At 39.5% G+C, this 20718-nt stretch overlaps 1 protein-coding gene across 2 annotated transcripts in view; it reads right to left on the minus strand.

Annotated features, from left to right (window-relative positions):
* Window positions 1-20718, minus strand: part of LOC149818010 (Phosphoglycerate mutase family protein) — a 98337-nt gene that overhangs the window by 27418 nt on the left and 50201 nt on the right. For both annotated transcript variants that reach the window (XM_089985884.1, XM_089985885.1), the window contains one exon: window positions 19383-19507. In XM_089985884.1, coding sequence (XP_089842010.1) covers window positions 19383-19507 — 125 coding nt within the window. The remainder of the gene's footprint in view (window positions 1-19382; window positions 19508-20718) is intronic.

A 20718-nucleotide genomic window follows, 5' to 3' on the forward strand; every position in this document is an offset into this window, starting at 1 on the left:
ACTGAAGAACAAGTTGCAAATATATTCACTAAAGGACTGACAAAGGACAAATTCTGGTTTCTAAAAGGCAAGTTGTTCATGGTCCAGGACCATGCACAACTTGAGGGAGGCTGAAAAAAGTCGATTCTAGTTCTTTAACCCAAGTCAGGTCTGGACCCGATTTCTGTACTAGATCGGATCCAGATCCAAAGTGATGAAAGTCTGTTGTAATTATGTACATTATTAGAGGGTAGTTTAGTACCCTAAACAAATTATGTATTAGTTATATATTCAACCTCTAATACAATGAAAACACGCTTGAATCATTTGACATGTTTTGCAGCCTCTTCTTCAATCTTCGTTTTCTCCTTTCTTGCACAGGTGAGTGTGGAGGTCTTCACTTATTTTTTCAGCTTAGCCGACATAGGTACATGATTTTGATCATGTACATATATCAACCCCAGCCATTGGCCGGATTATCGGACCAGCTATGTATGGTTTCGTGATGGCAGATACACATACATGATTGTGATTGGATTATGTATTTTTTGAATTAATACATAAATATGATCCTGAATTGATCAGTTTGCAATTGTGCATATCATACGCATGAATATGAAATTTATTTTATGTTTGCATGACTGTGATCATATGCATGTTTGGTTGTTTATGCATTGAATTGATCATGAATGGTGTGTTCTGCAAGCATCTATTTGCATGCGTACGTACTTGACTTAATGTGCATTCATACTGTGTGTGTTTTGAATGTGCATTGTGAATGTTGTTTTCTTTCAGCCCTAGGTTCGATTTCAAAGAGACAAGAGAGAGAGAGAAAGAGAGAGAGAGCTCATCGATTCATTAACCCTAATCACCTATTTAAAGAGGTGATTAGGTGTAACACAATTACAAGTAGGCATACGTAATTATGCTTAATTACGTATGACCACCTCAAGACATGAATATTACTTTTAACACTCCCCCTCAAGCTGGAGCATATATATCTATCATGCTCAGCTTGCTGCAACATCTTGAGAAACCTGCACTTGCGAGAGGCTTGGTGAAGACGTCTGCAACTTGGTCTTCAGACGTCACATGACTAGTAGAAATATGCCCCACACCTGCACTAAGTCACGTATATAGTGACAATCAACTTCAATGTGTTTTGTTCTCTTATGAAAAACAGGATTGTTAGCTATATGGGTAGCTGTCCGATTATCACACATCATCAACATTGGGGATGGAATCAACACTTGTAGATCTTTTAGAATGGACTTAACCCACATCATTTCAGCAGCAGTTTGAGTCATAGCTCTATATTCTGATTCAGCATTGGAACGAGCTACCACAGTTTGTTTCTTACTTCTCCAAGTAATTAAGTTTCCTCCGACAAACACGCAGAACCCTGTGGTGGACTTTCTATCATCGATGGCCTCTGCATAGTTTGCATCTGAGTATGCAATTATATCAAGGTTGGAGCCTTGTTCATATAGCAATCCCTTTCCAGGAGAGGATTTCAAATACCTGAGAATCATCATAGTTGCCTGCCAATGCACTCGAGTAGGTTTGTCCATGAATTGGCTTATCTTACTCACTGCTAAGGAGATATCTGGCCGTGTTACAGTGACATATAGAAGTTTGCCAACCAGGGATCTAAAACTTCCACTGTCAATAGGTTCTGCTTTATCATACATATGCAGTTTAGGATCCATTGGTATATTGGCTGGTTTGGCGCCTAACATCCCTATTTCCTGCAGTAGATCAAGTACATACTTTCTTTGTGATAAGACTAACCCCTCACTATTTCTGGCCACTTCTATGCCCAAGAAATATCTAAGAGAATCGAGATCTTTTGTGACAAAATGCTTCTGAAGATGAATCTTTGTGTCTGAGATATCCTTTGCACTACTCCCTGTAAGAATAATATCATCTACATATACAACCATAACCACAATACCAACGGAGGTTTTCTTGATAAACAAGGAGTGATCTGAAGATGACCTGTTGAAGCCAAATGCAGACATAATTTCAAATAACTTCTGAAACCATGCACGTGGACTTTGTTTAAGACCGTATATAGCTTTCTTTAGTTTGCACACCTTGCTACACTCCCTCTGAACCTCAAACCCAGGAGGTTGCTGCGTGTACACTGTCACAGATAGATCTTCATATAAGAAGGCGTTTTCACAATTAACTGACATAAACTCCATCCATAATGGACAGCTACAGATATGACCAACCGAATAGTCCCAAGACGGGCTACTGGAGAAAAGGTCTCAAAAAAGTCAACTCCATATGTTTGAGTATACCCTTTAGCGACCAATCGGGCCTTGTACCTTTCAATTGAGTCATCCGAGTTGTACTTAGTGGTGTAGATCCACTTACATCCAACGATATCTGTATCAGTGGGAGGAACAACCAAATCCCATGTGTCACATGAGAGCAAGGCATCCATCTCGACCTGCATTGCTTGCTTCCACTTAGGATCTAATAATGCTTGTTGATGATTAAGTGGGACAAAAGTGGCAGATAAAGCAGAGATAAAATTCCTCAAGTGAACCCCAAGTCGTGCCTCAGTAACAAACTTGGAGATAGGATGTAATGTGCATTGCCTTTTTCCTTTTCTTGAGAGCAATAAGTATGTCATCATCAACATTAGACATCGTAATATTTTCAGGAGAACTCACTTCTGAAGAAGGCGATAGTGTAGGTGCTGATTCAGGTGGCGATCTGAGAGTGTACACCAGAGGAGGATCCTGGTACCGAGCAAATGTGGGAGACTGAGGATGAGAGATAAACTTAGAAAATGACTCGAAAGGAAAATGAGGAATGGGAAGAGACAAGGTATCACCCTGTTCAACATGCAGTCTGGATGCAGTGGTAGAAAATTAAGGAACAGATTCAAAGAAAGATACATCTGCACTAACATACTCTCACCGGGAGATGAGATCATAGCACCGGTAGCCTTTTTGATTTTTCGGATATCCAAGAAATACACACTTGATAGCTTGGGCAGACAATTTATCACGGTTAGGTCCAAGTTTATGAACAAAGGAAACACATCCAAATACTTTGGGAGAAATCGGGAACAAAGAAGCATTAGGATAGAGAATGTGCAAGGGAATTTGTTCTTCCAAAGATGAAGATGGCATACGATTAATGAGATAACAAGCGGTGAGAACAACGTCCCCCCAGTATGAGGATGGCATATTTGATTGCAACATAAGGGTGCGAGCTACATCTAGAAGATGCCTATGTTTTCTTTCAGCAACGCCATTTTGCTGAGATGTATGGGCACAAGTAGTTTGAGGACGAATGCCACGACTTCGATAAAATTGTAACAATTCATTGGATTTGAACTCAATAGCATTATCTGTGCGGATAATCTTGACGAGAGACTGAAACTGAGTTTTTATTTCAATAATTAAAGATATAAGAATGGAGGCAACCTCAGACCTTTCTTTTATTAAGAAAACCCATGACAATCTGGAAAAATCATCAACAATAACTAAGTAATAACGACACTGAGACCGACTAGGTACTCTACTAGGTCCCCATACATCAACATGCAAAATCTCAAACATTGTTTGACTCGATGGACTCTGACGAGAAGGAAAGGAGCTTCTGTGATGTTTGCCCAATTGACAGGCGTCACAGTGGAATGAATCAAATGGAGAAATCTGAGGAATAAGTCTACGAAGCTTTGGCAAAGGAACATGACCAAGACGGAGATGCCACTGATAGGTACTGGGAGATGGCTCAGACACAGAATTCATGGATCCAACCGGCTGATGTAGATAATAGACACCACCCTCCTCATGGCCTCCACCAATCTGCTTCTCCGTCAGCAAGTCCTGAAAAATGCAACACACAGGATCAAATATCACCCTACAATTATTCTCCTTAGCAATACGACTAACAGATAGTAAGTTCTGAGGAAATGAAGGAGCATGAAGGACATTAGTCAATTGAAGTGTGGGGGATATAGGAATGTTTCCTTGGCCTACAATAGGAGAAGATCCCCCATCAGCAAGCATAACATTGCGAGGTTCTGCAATAGGATGTAGCTTAGAAAAATTATGGGAAATCCCACACAAATGTCTAGAGGCGCCAGAATCAATAATCCATCTACTACCTTGATAACTCAGGCTATTACCTGTAGAGCATGCCACATCAGCAACAGGCATAGGGGCACTCAAACTGGGAAGCCGGTGAGACATCAGTTCATTATACTCTGCACGACTGAGAATAACTGAATCGCTGGAGGAGGTAGTGTGGTTCTCTGCCTCATGATTAACAACTTGAGCCTTGGATGCATTCGGTTTAGGTGATGGAATAGGAGGTCGACCAGTCTTATCTCAGCACCTATCTTCAAGATGTCCAATTTTACCACAATATGTACATTGAGGTCTTCCTCTACCTCTAGTACTACGACCTCGACCTCTTCCTCAAAAACTCAAGAAAGTACCTCTTCCATGACTTGAGGTGATTGCTAGGGCAAATGCCTATGATTAAGAATGAGTTTGAGGAAGAGTGATGGCAAGCCTACTCAAACAATTATAGGACTCTGCAAGAGTAGGAACATCAAAACTCGTTAGCATTTGGACTTTGGCAACCGAGAATTCCGATGACAACCCTATAAGAAAACGAGCAACCATAGTCTGCTCCTGATGGATCTTCTGTTTGGTGCAGCATAAGGGTCTGTGTGCATTTAGCCTCTCAAAAGCAAATTTAACTGAGGCATAGTATTACGCTAAAGTCTGATCTCCTTGTTGCAACTGATAAATCTCCTGCTCAACTTGTAGAATACGACTCACATTAGTTTCATGAGAATATGTATCACGAAGATTGTCCCACATTTGTTTAGCTGAGGTGTAATAAATCAGTCTATCAGCTATATGTGGTTGTATATTGTTCATTATCCATGACATCACGATGTCATTGTCTTCATCCCAGGTGGCATATTTTCCTATTCTTTCGTGGGCTCCAATTCCAACAAGACGTGCTTTTTCCGATGACCGAAAACAGACATTATGAAGGTGCGAGACCACCTCGCATAATTCGAATCATCTAGCTTAACTGAACATCCATATGAAAATGGATTTGCAAAGGCCTTATATTCACCAATGGCCTCTCCCTTCTGATGATTATCTAAAGCAATTGACTCGGCCATGTAAAATTTCTTTCACCCGGGGCAACCAAAAAAAATTTAGCCAACCAACTATTTATGTGAAACAATAATCTCCATACTTTGTTTCAAATCAGAATAGTGATCAGATCACTACCACGACAACCAAAGGTTAAACAACGACTATCAACTTTGAGATTGAAAACAACTACCATTTAATCTTCCAAAGCAAAGATTTGTTCCAAGACATTCAACAGTGACTGATCCCGATTTTTAAATCTGATCGCCGACTGCAATAGTTCAACTGCATCCATTAAAAAAAATTTCTAAACCCAAGACGATATCAATCCGATCTAACCTTGATCTATAAATTTTTTGATCTGGTCGATGTCTTCAGACGCAATCTATAATCAACAGTTGTAGCGTCTTCAAGCCACAATCAGTTCACGATTTCAGCAGCTTCTCCACGATCAACACCAGCACACGATCACGATCGGTAAGTGACCTCCACACCAGCAAGAAAACACGATCACAGTTTCAGCAGCTTCTCCACGATCAACACCAGCACACGATCACGATCGGTAAGTGACCTCACCAGCAAAAAAAACACGATCACGGTAGCACAGTTTTAGTTTTTGTTTTTTTTTTTCAACGTCGGCCCATCTACGGCATCCAGTCCTTCTTCACGTTCAACGGCAGCAGCGTCATCCCAGAAGGGAGACCCGCTTTGATACCATGTTGTTTTCTTTCAGCCCTAGGTTCGATTTCAAAGAGACAAGAGAGAGAGATCATCGATTCATTAACCCTAATAACCTATTTAAAGAGGTGATTAGGTGTAACACAATTACAAGTAGGCATACGTAATTATGCTTAATTACGTATGACCACCTCAAGACATGAAAATTACTTTTAACCGTGAACATATTTCGAAACAATGTATGTGTTGCATGTTTACTAAAATTTTGCAAGTTGCATAAATTACTTTTAAAATGTGTTGGTTATCAAATGTGAACCACTGCGGGCTGTATAGGCCAAGAGCATGTGTTGTTCCAAGTGTTGTTGACTTTATTTATGCATTGCAAAATTTATTTCTGAAAATTATTAGTTTTTCAATTTTAATTAACTATTAAATTGTGATGGTCAGGGCTCAAAATTTGTTGGTTTTGCATATTGATTTGCAAAACAGATCGTATAAAGAACTTGAAATTTATTTTAAAAGGTAAAAGAGACCAAACAATATAATTAATCTTTTCCTTGATGTCCCTTTCACAGTGTGAGAATCTTTGATGGCGGTCATAAGGGATCGTGAGGATACTAAAACTCTGTGTGCGATTGTGCCCCTTAACCTGATATGATGGTTCACCTCCCGACCACAGTTTTAAGGACATTCAACTACTTTGCTTAGGTGTGGTGTTATTGACTTAACTGTAATTATTGGTTTACCAAGAAAGTGACATCAATAGATGTTGATTTTCCTAATTTCTCGACATTAGACGTTGATTTCTAATGTTCTGATAGATGGTGTTGATTCTTGATATCGATCAAGGAACAAGTGTGAAACCTAATAATAAAATGCAAATTGTGTGTTAAGCTACAACTGAAAACCTAATTTGAACTTAAAGAATTTATGCCTGTTTTGAGTATTCGCGGGTTTAAGAAAAAGTGAAAATTAAATTTGTGTGTATTTAATAGGGACATGCATAAAAAAAAACTCTGATAAATAACTTAATAAATTATTCATGCATATTTTATTGTTCAACATTAGTTCATACATTATGCATATTTGACTTTGCATAATATTTGTTTCTGCATGATATTTTGTTAAATGCTTGAATGGTAAGTTGATTATGGTGAATTGTTTAATTGTGATATTCCTTTGAAATTTATGTATGAAATGGTTTATGCTATTTCCTGTACTGTTTGGATTTTTAAAGGAATTTGTATGAAGACTTCAGTTCTTACCCATTTTCTTAAATTTATTTTCCAGGCATGGATACATAGTGATGTCTCAAATCGGCTAGTTGAAGGCTACCAGAGTTATAACTGGTTTCTGATAGGATGGCTCAATATTGATATAGATGATTTTTGTGTATTAGACTATTTGACTGTAATGAAAATGTTGAAGTTTTTTTTTAAAAAAGTGCGAAAAAACTTCCCAAAGACCCAGGGTCCTCACAATTCCAATCTCAATTGGATAGTCAAACACCACTAGGGATGGCAGTGGACCGGGGGAAAGCGGGGCCCCACCTCGCCCCGTTTGGACCGAGGATGGAGGGTATGAAACGGGGATGGAGGCGGGGACGAAGGTTAAAATCCATCCCCGTCCGGGGGTGGAGGCGGGGATGGACTGGCACGTTCCCCCGCCCCGCCCCGCCTCGCCCCGCCTCGCCCCATCCCCGCCCCGGCCCATCCCCGCCCCGCCCCCGGCCCATCCCCGTCCCGGCCCCGCCCCATCCCTGCCCCCAACCCTTTATATTTTTCTGCATGTTTACTAACCCTAACTCCCTTCCCTAATTTCCTAACCCTGGAGCCGCCGAGCCGGGCCGTCGCCTCTTCCCCTTCCCCATCCGCATTATCATTGGAGCTGGGCCGTCGCCGACCACCGTTGGCCGACGCCGACCACCGTTTGCCGACACCAACCACCGTTGGCCGACACGATCTCTCCCTCCTTCCATGGCTGATGCATTGTTTGACATCTTCTGAGATCTTAAAAACAACTTTTGACATGGCTGATGCATTGTTTGTTTGTCAGCGTATGAACTATCAAAAAAAGAAGGTAAGGTTGGGACACCTGAGAGACCACTCTCCGATCTTGGTAATCTAAGTTATCGTGGCTACTGGACTAGGGTTTTGCTTGACATTCTGAAGAAGCATAAGGGCAATATTTCCATCCTGCTTTCTTTCTGGACCTTCATGTTTTAAATTTGTGTTGCACTCTGTGGTTTTGCTTGTGCTGTCAAATCTTCTCATATAGTGGACACATTTTTCTGTGATTATAAAGCAGGTTTCAATAGGTTAATTTTTTCATTTATAGTGGTTGTTTGATTTGGCTTAATTTTTTTTAACATTTCAGATCAACTTATTTGCATATTCATTTTTCTAATTATTAAATAATATTCTCCAGTTCAGAAAAAATTGGAGGATGAGGAACTGAGTCCATTCAATATCTTCTACAGCATGATCCATGGATGTTATGTATTAGTTTACTAGGCACAAGTAAAATCTAATTTTTGTCTGGGCTATGAAGGCGGGGAGATCCTGTTTTCCATGTGGATGAATTCATTTATCATTAACTGAAATATTAACGTGAATGATTTCTAAGTAGGGATGCAATTTGACAAACGGGGACGGGGGCGGGGACGGGGACGGGGACGGGGCGGGGACGGGGACGGGGCGGAGGACATGAAACGGGGATGAAGGCGGGGGTGGAGGATAAAATCCATCCCCGCCGCGGAGGCGGGGCGGAGGTGGAGGATAAAATTTTGAGGCGGGGCGGGGGTGGAAACCTTGTCCCCCGCCCCGCCCCACTGCCATCCCTAAACACCACAAAGGAACTTATATTTATCATCCACAAGAACTAAAGCAAACCTCTTTATTTATTAATCAAAATCCAACTCCAAAGACAGTGTTCTACTCAACAGAAAATGAAGTAGCAACTAACTGAAACAGAAGAACTGAAAGAAACAGCAAAACTAAAAGACCAAAAGAAAGAGTCACTATATCCGCTAGTGAAGTTGTCAAGAACCAAGTGTGACTCTCGTGCCCTCCAAGTAGCTGCCAACTTCACTGATCATCTGTCCTTGTGAAAAACCAGTAAAGTAGGGTGTCAGAACCGAAATCCTGAGCACAGTTACTTCTAGTGAAAATAGGTGAGACAAAGAATATAGATAAGATTTCATGTAATAGTTTAAGTGGGCGCAAATATAAACAATTTACAGCAATTAAGAAATCAACCATGCAACAGGTTACATATACTAAGCATGAAGAAACATTAAAGCAATAGCAAGTAGCACGAACTAAGTAAACAAGACTTTCAGCATGCACTAGGAAGTAAATAGCATATACTCACCATCATGTAATGACTAAGGGAACAATTAAAATAGGCATGTTCTAATGCATAACAGAAAAAATGCATAATTTAAATCTTTCATTTAAGTTTTTCATTTTCATATACATGTCTTATTAAATGCATACGACTTTAAGTTCTTGTTTTTAATTACCGTTATCCGCGGATACACCAAACGGGTACAATCCCTGAATTCAAGCTAGGTTCTCAAGATAGCTTAGCACACAATTTGTATTTTATTACTAGGTTCCAAACTTAGCCCTCGACCGAATCACCTTCGGAACATTAGACCTCTATATCTAATGTTGGGGACACAAAGGACACCCCACGCCCACAAGTGTCGCTTTCTTGGTATACCAAAACAACAATTGTGTCAAACACACCACCCCCAGGTCAAGTGACAGACTCTCTAAAACCGTGGCCAGGAGAAGGAACCTCAATATCGGGTTTAGGGGACAAAAATAAAGCCCACGGAGTTTTTGTATCTTCACAGTCTCCCCAAGACCGGATCTCTAAGATACTCATTCTTTCGATGAGAGATCGCAGAACGTATATTACAATGTTCTTAATTATTATATTTTATTGTAACAACCATTTATTGACATTTACAACAACATATGCATAAGTAAAGGCAAAAACTCGCATCCACCCCTACGAGGACCCTTACGGGACTCCAACCCGTGAGGACAACAAGAACAGTGTAGTAGTGTGCAGTACCATCAAGTATGACTTAAGCGATGCAATTAAATATATAAGCAAAAGCAACCAAGCTCGGGGCTCTCCAGGCCGATGATGGTCCATTTAGGCCATCGATGCATCACATATCAGAAACCAAAGGTATGTGCTATTCATAACACCAGACTAAGGTGCCAAATGCACGTGCAACCATGCAAAAATAAAGCCAATCATAAGCATGTCATTTCTCAAATCATATGCATCTTTATCATGTATAGTTCTTACATCAGATACGTGCAGTGTTCTAAAACTCGCTGAGTCAACTCGGTGACTCGGCTCGGCTCGGCCCTCCAGCGAGTCAACACGGCAAGCTTAACTCGGGCTGCGAAAACTTGGTTGTTGACTCGGCCTGACTCGACTTGACTCGGCCTGACTCGGGCAAGTTCTGGGATGTTTGAAATTTGATTTTTTGGGTATTTCACACACACATATTCACTCTTGTACTGAATAATACATCTTTCCCATGGAGAAAGATCTTTTTGAACAAATAACTGTTATAGTATATAAATCAAACAACAAAGCATTCTAGTCTATAAACCCAATTAACAAAGAATTCTATGCATCTAAAAGCAGGGATTTCTTTCAAGACACATATAGAGATTGGAGAGTTAGGACCTAAGGATTCCTTATCTGAATATCACATATTACTTTACATACATGATACTTCATAAAAAAACTTTGCCTTTATAACTAACATTGCCCCATCACCACCCTTTTAGAGGTCCAAGGCAACTTCTAGTTTTCCACTTTATGTTCTTGTAAATGATAGTTTATCTTATACAATGATACTTTTCCCCAATCTCTAGCATTTGGTGCAGCTTCTGGGCCATTTTACCACCATCATCTGTCTCTGTTTCTGCCCTTTGTCTAATTGAAATCTCTTTTATTTAAGAGTTGGGCATCATGAATCTAAGGCCTACAGCAATTTCACTTTTCCTAACCTCTAATCTTAGGCATTGAAAATTTTATTCTATCTTCTTTCGAGCTGCTAATAGCTGTTTGAATTCTTTCAAGGTGATGCATGGTGCAGAAAATCTGTCCAACTCCATTATGTGTTCTTTGTTTGTCCAAAATAATGAATTTCTTAACTCAACCTGCCATTCTCTGTATATTGTATGATCCAAGTGACTGCAATCTATAATCACACAGGATACCAGTGCCATTGGGATCATGTAGTTCCCAAGGGCTATGAAGGTGTTGGCGTGATGAATCACTCTTGTACTGAATAATACATCTTTCCCATGGACTGACAATTTATATATTGTTTTTCTTTTAAAATCAAAAGTTAACAAAACCCAGTCCGAGTCACCGAATTGACCCGCCGAGTCACGAGTCAATAAAGAACGAGTCGAGTTCCGAGTCACGGGTTTTAAAACCTTGGATATGTGTACTAGTGTCAATGCATACCTCCTTTGAGTGTGTAAGTGTGCACATAAATTACACATTCCCATCAAGTGTACATGCTCATGTTAATTACAAAATATCAATGACCTGGCAGATACATGACAACACATAATCACATTCATGATTGCGTAACCAGAACGACGCACACTAAGATAAAATTCATGTACTCAATTTGCATCTCCTCCTGTCAAAAGTATAAATTTCTGCATATGCTAGAGCAGCTGGTCAGGTTTGTCAGCCCTAGACCGAGCAACCTACCGGCTGACTAGTCAAATCAGTCCAGCCGACTGGGCCTGTCAACCAGTCCAGCCGACTGGATCAGCTAGAGTTGACCGTCCAACAGATCAACCGATTATACTGAAGTTGCATGGGCTTTCATGAAAAAAAAAACATAGTTTGCATAGTACCATGAGTGTACCAAAAAGGAAATAATCTTTGAAACACACAAGGACCAACTAACATGATCAGATCATTATCCAGAGTTCAGGGTTTCAGGAAACATTCATATGGTGCTTATACATAAATCATATGATAAATCTGTCTAACAGACTCCATTATATATATAATACAGGGATAGACCTGATAACTTTCATGCATGAGCACCACTATCAACCTATCATTAATGAACATGATTAACATTATGAATAGAATCAACCATTACGAACATAGAACATAGTTAACTTAATGCGCGTGTACCAACATGCATCGAGCTGCTGATATGCCTGTTACAGCATCAGCGCAACCCACACACACACCAGTTTTATAAAAATTTTATCCTTGTTCAGCACTGAAACCGCCCAAAGAAAGTGGGTACCTAGCAAAGCTTTTCCTGGTCAAAATTTTTTTGTTAAGGGCTATTCAGATTTCCCTTTTTCTTAAATCTGGAATGAAAAGTCGATTTTTAGAACATATACACAGGTTTAATCCCAACCTTGGTGTCACTTCTGATTGTGTAAAAACAGTCTTGTTTATGATCATAAATACTGATCCACCCGAATCAAGCTTCACTTAGCGTGAATCTTTATTCAGGAGAGACACAGATTATAGTTTATCAGTCCAGCGTGATCTCAGCCCAAGAAAACAAAAAGAAACACACAGCCCCACATGACAGGTATACCCAGTTTAAATCCTAAACAGAAAACGATTTGGACTGTGTAATGGTAGTCCGACTTAGGTACACGTTCACCCACCAATCGATGGAACTAAAATTAGCACGAACCCCTTTCAGTAAAGAAATACGACTAAAGATTTACGTCCCTGTCGTGAATCTAATCCAAGAACGTGAATCCACTCCAAGAACGTGATTCCAATCCAAGAACACGAATCCAATCCAAGAACACGATGCCCAAGTGGAAACAATGAAATTAATTTAAACAAAAACTAAGATCTCAGCAAAAAGGAAATCTGTTCTTTTAGATCCATTAATATACACCAATTTTTTTTTCTTAAAAAGAAAGGGGAAAGTAGACAAAAAAGCAAGCAATCAGGCCATGGAGAGCGATCCATGGTTCGCCCTCCATGTTTCTAAGGGAACACAGCTATGTCACATGGGCGCGGGTGCGGGTGCGACACGGGTGCGGCGCAATTTCAAAATTTTTGGACACGGGGACTCGGCTATATATATATATATATATATATATATATATATATATATATATATATATATATATATATATATATATATAACAATAATTCTAGTAAACAATTAAAATTAAGTAGCCAAAACTATATAAGATAAAAGGATATTATCATTGTACAGATATAATTTAAATTGACTTGTAATAGTAAACTTCAAGTCTGCAGTAAATTAAGTAGCCAAAACTATGACCTTAATTTTTTCGAAAGTTTCAATTTGGTACTCCCATTTCTTTATGGTAGTTCTTAAGCTAGCTTTTCTAATACTTGTGAAACTAGTATTTTTTTAAACTGGAAAAGCATTTATTTAGCTACCTCAAATGGTTGGGTTACCTTTTATCGTGTTTTATACATATTTTTACATAAGTTGTGAAACAGTCACACAGACTGTGCACACAGTCTGTGCAATGCAGTCTGTGACTGTGCAGACTGTGCAAAGTCACACAGACTGTGCACAGTCACAGACTGTGTGCAGTGACTGTGCAGTTGCACAGTCTGTGACTGTGCAACTGCATTGCACAGTCTGGTTATATATTAAAAAAAAGATATATAAAAAATGTTTTTTTTCTTAAAAATGGACATTTTTGGACTCGTTGACCGAGTCCAAAATGTGGACGGACTCGGCCTTGACTCGTTGACCGAGTCTGACTCGGCGTTGACAGAGTCCGGGCCGAGTCCGAAGCCGCACCCGTGTCGGGGCGTGTCGACTCGGGTGCGGCACCTCCCTAGCCGAGTCCGTGTGACATAGGAACACAACCATATAGAGTTTTCCCCATGGATTCTCATCTCAAAACACTACACGGAATGTAAGATCTCGTGTTTTCGGACCTTAGTCAATTCATGAAAACTTTGAAATTTGGCTAAGTCTGGTAAGGAAATCGTTTGAGGCTCGAATTTTAGACCGAGGTCTTAGAGTTTGGGTTTGACCCAAGTCTCATCAACAAGGTATAGACAAGCCAATCGAAGTGTGGCAAAGAATTTTATTTTCAACTTTTAGATTCAAGCGAAATTCAAGCGAAGTTCGGGTTATTTTCGGGCGAAATTCGGAATTTGATATTCATGTAATATATCATTGGATGCGTCTCGAAATTCTGAGCGCAATGGTATTTTACTTTTTCAAATCTGAGTTCCGGTTGGCCCAGAAATCACGTTTTTCTAAAATTTTAGAAAGTTTGTTGAAACGGATCCGAAATTGGATCGGATTGAATCCAAGGTGTAGGATCCAAATTTTTATGGATTTGGGTCCTAGTTAGGTCCTATAAAAATCTGGAGTTGATACAAGTCCTAATCCAAATTTTGTATGAGTATGGGTTTGGATCTTGGATCTTGGATCTTGGATCCGATCCAAAATCCAAGCTTAACATTTTTATGACTTTAAATTCAGCTGGGAGCTTTAAATTGGGGTTATTATCATATAAAAAGTCTCCATGGTGAACATGACCAATTTTGGGAACTTTTGAATACCTATTAATAATTAAATTCAAAAAAATAAATTTATTAATTTAATGATTTTTATTAATTTCGGGATTTGGGTTAAGAGGGTTTAGGGTTAACCCTCTTCCCTAATAAGAAGGGGTTTAGAGGTTTCCATACCTTTTAAGTAAGGTAGGTCAATAAGTCAACAATAAAATTTTGTTAGAGAGGAGTCCAAGAGATTTTGGAAACTCCCTAATGTGGGAGAACCAAATCTGGAAACTCTCTAAAGAGTTTCCAGCTACAAATAGGAGAAGGAAGGGGGGGGCAGCCCTTTCTTTTTCTTTTGGCTGGAGGAAAAAAAAAAACAGGAGAAAGAGGGGAGAGAAGAAGAGAGAGAGAGAGAGAGAGAGCAAGGAAGAGTGAAGGAGGTAGAAGGAGGTGGGAGGCATCGGAGCTCAGCCCAAACGCCCTCCATAGCCTCTATTCTTTTTTTTTCAAAAAGGTACGGGTACTCCTTGAAACGAATGAGAAATAAGGTAAAGATTGGATTTTCCATGCATCTTTTGATGGAAATCCATAGAGGAACAGTGGACCCTCAATTTCCACCGTTATTCTTTTTCGCATATGCTGTATTTTTGTTGTTTCAGAAAAAAAAATATATAGGTATATATATATGATATTATCAGTGGTCAGTTTTGCAAAATAGGTGGTATGCTGTTGTTTTTTACAGCATACACAGGTCCAAACGGGACCTGTGTACATGTTGTTGGACCCAGTCGACAGGGTTGGCTGGGCTGAGTATTCTTTTTCAAAAAAAAAATCAGTTTTTGTGTGACCTGTTTTGCCGTCGTTTTTGACAGCCTACACAGGTCCAAACTGGACCTGTGTGCGTGTTTTTGGACCCAGCCGACAGGGTCGGCTGGGCTGGGTTGGGTATCTTCTTTAAAAAAAACAGAAAAAAAATCAGTTTTTGCAGTGATCAGTGTGCTGTTGTTTTTGACAGCATACACAGGTCCAAACTGGACCTGTGTACATGCTGTTGGACCCAGCCGACAGGGTTGGCTGGGGCTGGGTGTGTTCCTTTCAAAAAAAAAATATATATATATATATATATATATGAAGTAATTAAATAGCGGCTTTCAAAATCTGGTTTGCTGTCGTTTTTGACAGCATACACAGGTCCAAGCTGGACCTGTGTATGCGCTGTTGAGCCCAGCCAGCAAGGTCGGCTGGACTGGGCATGGCTGAAAAATAATAAATTTTGGAAACCTGTTTTAATTTGGGTTCGGCTGATTGGTTGGCTGGCTGGCAGCCAGCTGAGTGGCACTCGGCTGACTGCCAGCTGCTGGCCCAGCCGACAGGCCCAGCCAAGTGCTTGGCTGGGTGAGTGGGTGGTTTTGGCAGTGCTGGGGCAGGTCCAGTTGACCCGGTCAGTGGGTACTGGCCTGGGTCTTAGCTTGAGAGAAACTTTGTATATTTTATATACAGAAAATTTTTCTGTATAGGTGGGCTTCCTGACAGCACACACAGGCCCAAACGGGGCCTGTGAATATTCTGTCAGACCCAGCCGACAGGGTCGGCTGGGCTGGGTTTAATCTCTTCACATACATACATATATATATATATATATATATATATATATATATATATATATATGTAAACAGGGATGTTAGCATATGGTTCCCCTTTTTGTGATAAGTTTCCGGACAGCATACACAGTCCCTGTTTTGGGCCTGTGTATATGCTGTCACACCCAGCCGATAGGGTCGGCTGGGCTGTGCTGTTAATTACAAAACTTCTCTTATGTTGGGAATCATGCCATGTTAGTAACATAGGTGGTTAGCATATGAAAACAGGGCCTGGTTATGTGCTTGGTAAAGTTAATATTCTAATCTTTTGATGCATGAAGTTGAGGTGGTTTGCATGACTGTTGAAACATACTTACACATTGATGAACATGACGTGTGTTGTTACATATACATAAATACATGAATGCTTCTTTGCCCATCTCATACGAATCATGGTTAGAAGCATGTGTGGTAATGATTGTATAAAGATGCATGCATGCGCATTCCATGCATATGCACAGGAAAAAGGGTATAACATAGGCAGTTTAACTTGCATATGGGAATGTCATATCTCATGTTAATTATCAATGGATTAATTTGGTACATATATGACTATACCTTGCAGGCATGTTAATACCATTGCATACTTTACATATCATTGTGATTCTTGCATTAGTGCTCCGGTGATCAAAATGAATCATCGCGGGTTTGGTAAACCCGAGCTGTGAAAATGTTTCCCTTACTCATTTCAATGCATTGCAAAGATCATGCTTTATTAATATTTCAGCTTTATTGCACTGTTCTATATGTTTCCACAGGCCGGAGTCCTGTGATGGCTCTCGCGAGGTAGATGCGAGCTTTTATCTTTCTTTTTGCATATGATGTTGCAAAACTTAAGAAATTAAATTTTAATAAAAAAAAAAATAATAAAGCACAGTGTAATATACCTTCTGGGATCACCATCTGGAGAATGAGGATCTTAGAAATCCGGTCTTAGAGAGACTGTGAGGATACAAAACTCCGTGTGCTTATTTTGGTCCCCTGAACCCGATATTGAGGTTCTTTCTCCTGGCCACGGTTTTAGGGAGAGTCCGCCACTTTACCCGGAAGTGGTGTGTTTGACACAGCTGTTGTTTTTGGTACTAAGGAAGTGGCACTTGTGGGCGTAGGGTGTCTTTTGTGTCCCCGACATTAGATGTAGAGGTCTAATGTTCCGAAGGTGATTCGGTCGAGGGCTAAGTTGGGAATCCAGTAATAAAATACAAATTGTGTGCTAAGCTACCCTGGGAACCTAACTTGACCTCGGGGTTTGTACCCGTTTGGTGTATCCGCGGGCAACGGAAATTAAAAAGAGAAACTTAAAGATGTATGCATTTAATAGGGCATGCATAAGGAAACAAAAGACTTAATGAAAGATAATAAAATGATTCATGCATTGCACAAAAGACATGCATTTTCCTGTTATGCATTAGATCATGCCTACTTTAATGATTCCTTTAATCAATACATGATGGTAAGTGTTGAATGTTTATTTCTTGTTGCATGTTGAAGTCTTAGTACATGCTACTGCTTTACTGTTTTTGCATGTTTAGCATTTATGATTGTTGCATGAATAAATTCCCAAATGCTATAAACTGTCTTGTATGTATTTCCCTTAATTGTTGCATGATATCTCATCTTAACTCTTTATCTCACTTGTTTCATTAAGAAGTAGCTGTGCTCAGGATTTCGATTCTGACACCCTACTTCATTGGTTTTTCGCAGGAACAGGTGATCAGTGAAGTCGACAGATACTGCGAGGGCGAGGGAGTCACAATGAGTTTTGACAGTTTCCTTTATGGACAGAGTGGCTCTTTATTTTGGTTTTTCAGTCTAGTGTTCTTGTTATTTGCTTATTGTCATCAGGGGTTACATTACTTTCTGTTGAGTCAAACACTTTATTTTGATATTAGTTCTTAATTCATAAATAAAGGTATTGGTTAGTTTATGGATGTTAATTGCAAGTTCTTTTGTGGTTTATGGCTATCCAGTTGGAATTAGAACTGTGGGGACCCCGGGTCTCTGGGAAGTTTTCCGCACTGTTAAAAAAAAAAATCTGCATTTTCAAAAGGGATGAGTTGGGGTCGTTACACGGAATCGAACCGATATTCGATCCCTCACCTAGATTCAAAAGAAGAACCATACCTTGAATGGAAAAACATGAAAGGAACGGTGGAAGAGCTTGGCTGAAGATTAATGGCTTCCCTCTCTCTCTTCTTCCTCCTTCCTTCTCCTTCTCTCTCTCCCTTTCTTTCTTTCTTTTTTTTCTCTTTAAATAAAAGAGGAAGAAGGGCTGCCCCCCCCCCCTATTTCCAGCAAACTCTCTAGAGAGAGTTCCCAAATGTGGGACTCTTTCTCGATGGGAGTTTCCAATTTTTTTTTAAAACTCCACCATGTTTGACTTTTTGACCTTTTTATTCTTTTTGGAAACCTCTAGCCTCCTTTTGAGTTAGGCAAGAAGTTTAACCCTAAACCTCCTTAACCTCTAGCCTCCTTTTGAGTTAGGCAAGAAGTTTAACCCTAAACCTCTTTAACCTCTATTCCAAAATTAATAAAAATCAATACATTAAATAATTCATTTTTTTGAATTTATTAATTCTTAAATATTTAAAAGCTTCCAAAATTGGTCATATTGACCAAGAAGACTTTTTCTATAAATTTAACTCCATTTTAAAGCCTCTAACTGAATTTAAAGTTGTTAAATACGTTGGGCATGTAATTTGGATCTGGATCCGATCCAAATTCAGATCGAAACTGCTCTCTTTTTTAAGAAAAAAATGTGATTTTCAAGCCAACCGTAGCCCAAAACGAGAAAAATAAAGTACCGTTGTGCTCAAAATTCTGAAACGCATCCAACGGTATGCAACACACATATAAACCTCCGAAATTATCCTGAATTTCGCTTATAGTTAAAGGTCGAATTTAAAACTCTTTACTACGTTTCAATTGGCTCGCCTCGACCTTGTCGATGAGACTTGGGTCAAACCCAAACTCTAAGACATTGGTCTAAAAATCGAGTTTCAAACGAGTTTTCTACTAGACTTAGCCCAATTTTTAAAGACTCATACATTGACTAAGGACCAAAAATACGCGATCTTACATTGACAATTTGATTAAATTAATAAAGTTTGATTTATTTCTTTAGATTATTCAATGCATAGTTTGGTTTGTGGTTTAGTATATTAAATCTCGGATCCTTGGGTGAGTTTTTGCAATTTAAAAAAAAAATCACTATTTTTACAAGGGTCAATTGGGGGCGTTACAGTGATTATAGAAAGTACATTATATCCATGGCCATAGACCGTGTTTGACATGCAAATACTTGTGCATAATCCACGCATGAGAGAACAATCACAAAAAAAACATGCACAGTAGCAGAGTTGCATTTTTTGTTTTACAAGGAAAAAAATGGTACCCTTGAAACTCTGCCTCAATGGCTGTCAATGCTTTTTCAAGTCTTGATGAAACATCTGCAACACTTTCACCGCCTTCAGGTGCCTTAAAAGGATCCTCTTCATCAAGGGCCCAAATTTCTGAATACTGTCATCCAAACTCATAAATAGGATGTACAAATATCATAATAATATTAAATAAGAAAAGAAGGAAAAAAAGAAATTCCATAAAATAGAGAAGGGGGAAAAAGAATAACCATATATCAACTTATAAATAGCACATTTCCACCTAAATGGTCATCATAAATTTGACAGTAAAAGGAGCATGATCCTATACACCGTGTAGGACAACCTCTATACTGTAAATATTTCTGGTGGATGCAAGAAACCAGTGGACTTAGACCCTCTCAAAGGGAGACACTTCGTCTCCCAGTTTCCAGCCTCTCCATTGACCACCCCTACCAGCTTCTGGCTAATATAGTTGCTGTATTGATATGGCAGAGCATGGTGGGCTAAACATCCCAATTTTGGAGGGATGGTACATTGCATTCTATGTATGCATGCAACTATGTGTGTGTATGCGCATGCATATGTTAGTGTGATTGTTGTGCACAGCTTTAGTGGAGGTTAATAAGTTCACTATAGTACCCTCTTTTACATACCCAGTCACTGAGTTTGACCCATCAAGGTCAGAAGTCAAGGTCGATTGAGATAGGTTCATTACCGGTTCTGTATTTTAAAGGGTTGACATTGAAAAAGAAGAACAGCTTTAGACTCTTTCAAACACAAGTAATTGAGTACATGTAGATACCTACATACATGAATCTGTTCACTCCCTATGTAGGACCCAAGTTTCTGATTCCCATGCCCATCTCAAGCTATAACTGTTAGAGCTAAATTGGAACAAATATGAAGATAAGCGCGATCCATGGTTTCCATTCAAACTCAGTTATATGCTCCAAGGGTTGGTTCTGAGTATAATGGAAGCCAACCTAATAGAACATAATAAGGTCAGCAACCTATGATTTAACTATGTTGTATGCACTTGGCCACGTTTCTATTACCACTTCTGACTCGAGTTGTTATGAGGATGTCACTGTAAATTGGATCAAGTAGAAAAGAGAATAGGTTACCCACTGAACCCAGTTGTTCACAAATTGGATCCGAAATGAAGACCCATCAACTAGAACATTATAGCGTCAAGAGCTTAGGGATTAGGATCACTTTTTGAGATTTTCATACTGCTGCTTTAGAACATGCACACTCATACAAGTGTATGCTTTGGATATATTAGTGGCGACTCCATATAAAAAAAATGCTAGCTGGTATTGCTGGTAAAAAGATTTCAACTTGAATTAT

Source organism: Nuphar pumila, chromosome 13 (assembly GCF_984573655.1).
Source record: "Nuphar pumila chromosome 13, dmNupPumi1.hap1.1, whole genome shotgun sequence".
Classification (NCBI taxonomy): domain Eukaryota; kingdom Viridiplantae; phylum Streptophyta; class Magnoliopsida; order Nymphaeales; family Nymphaeaceae; genus Nuphar; species Nuphar pumila.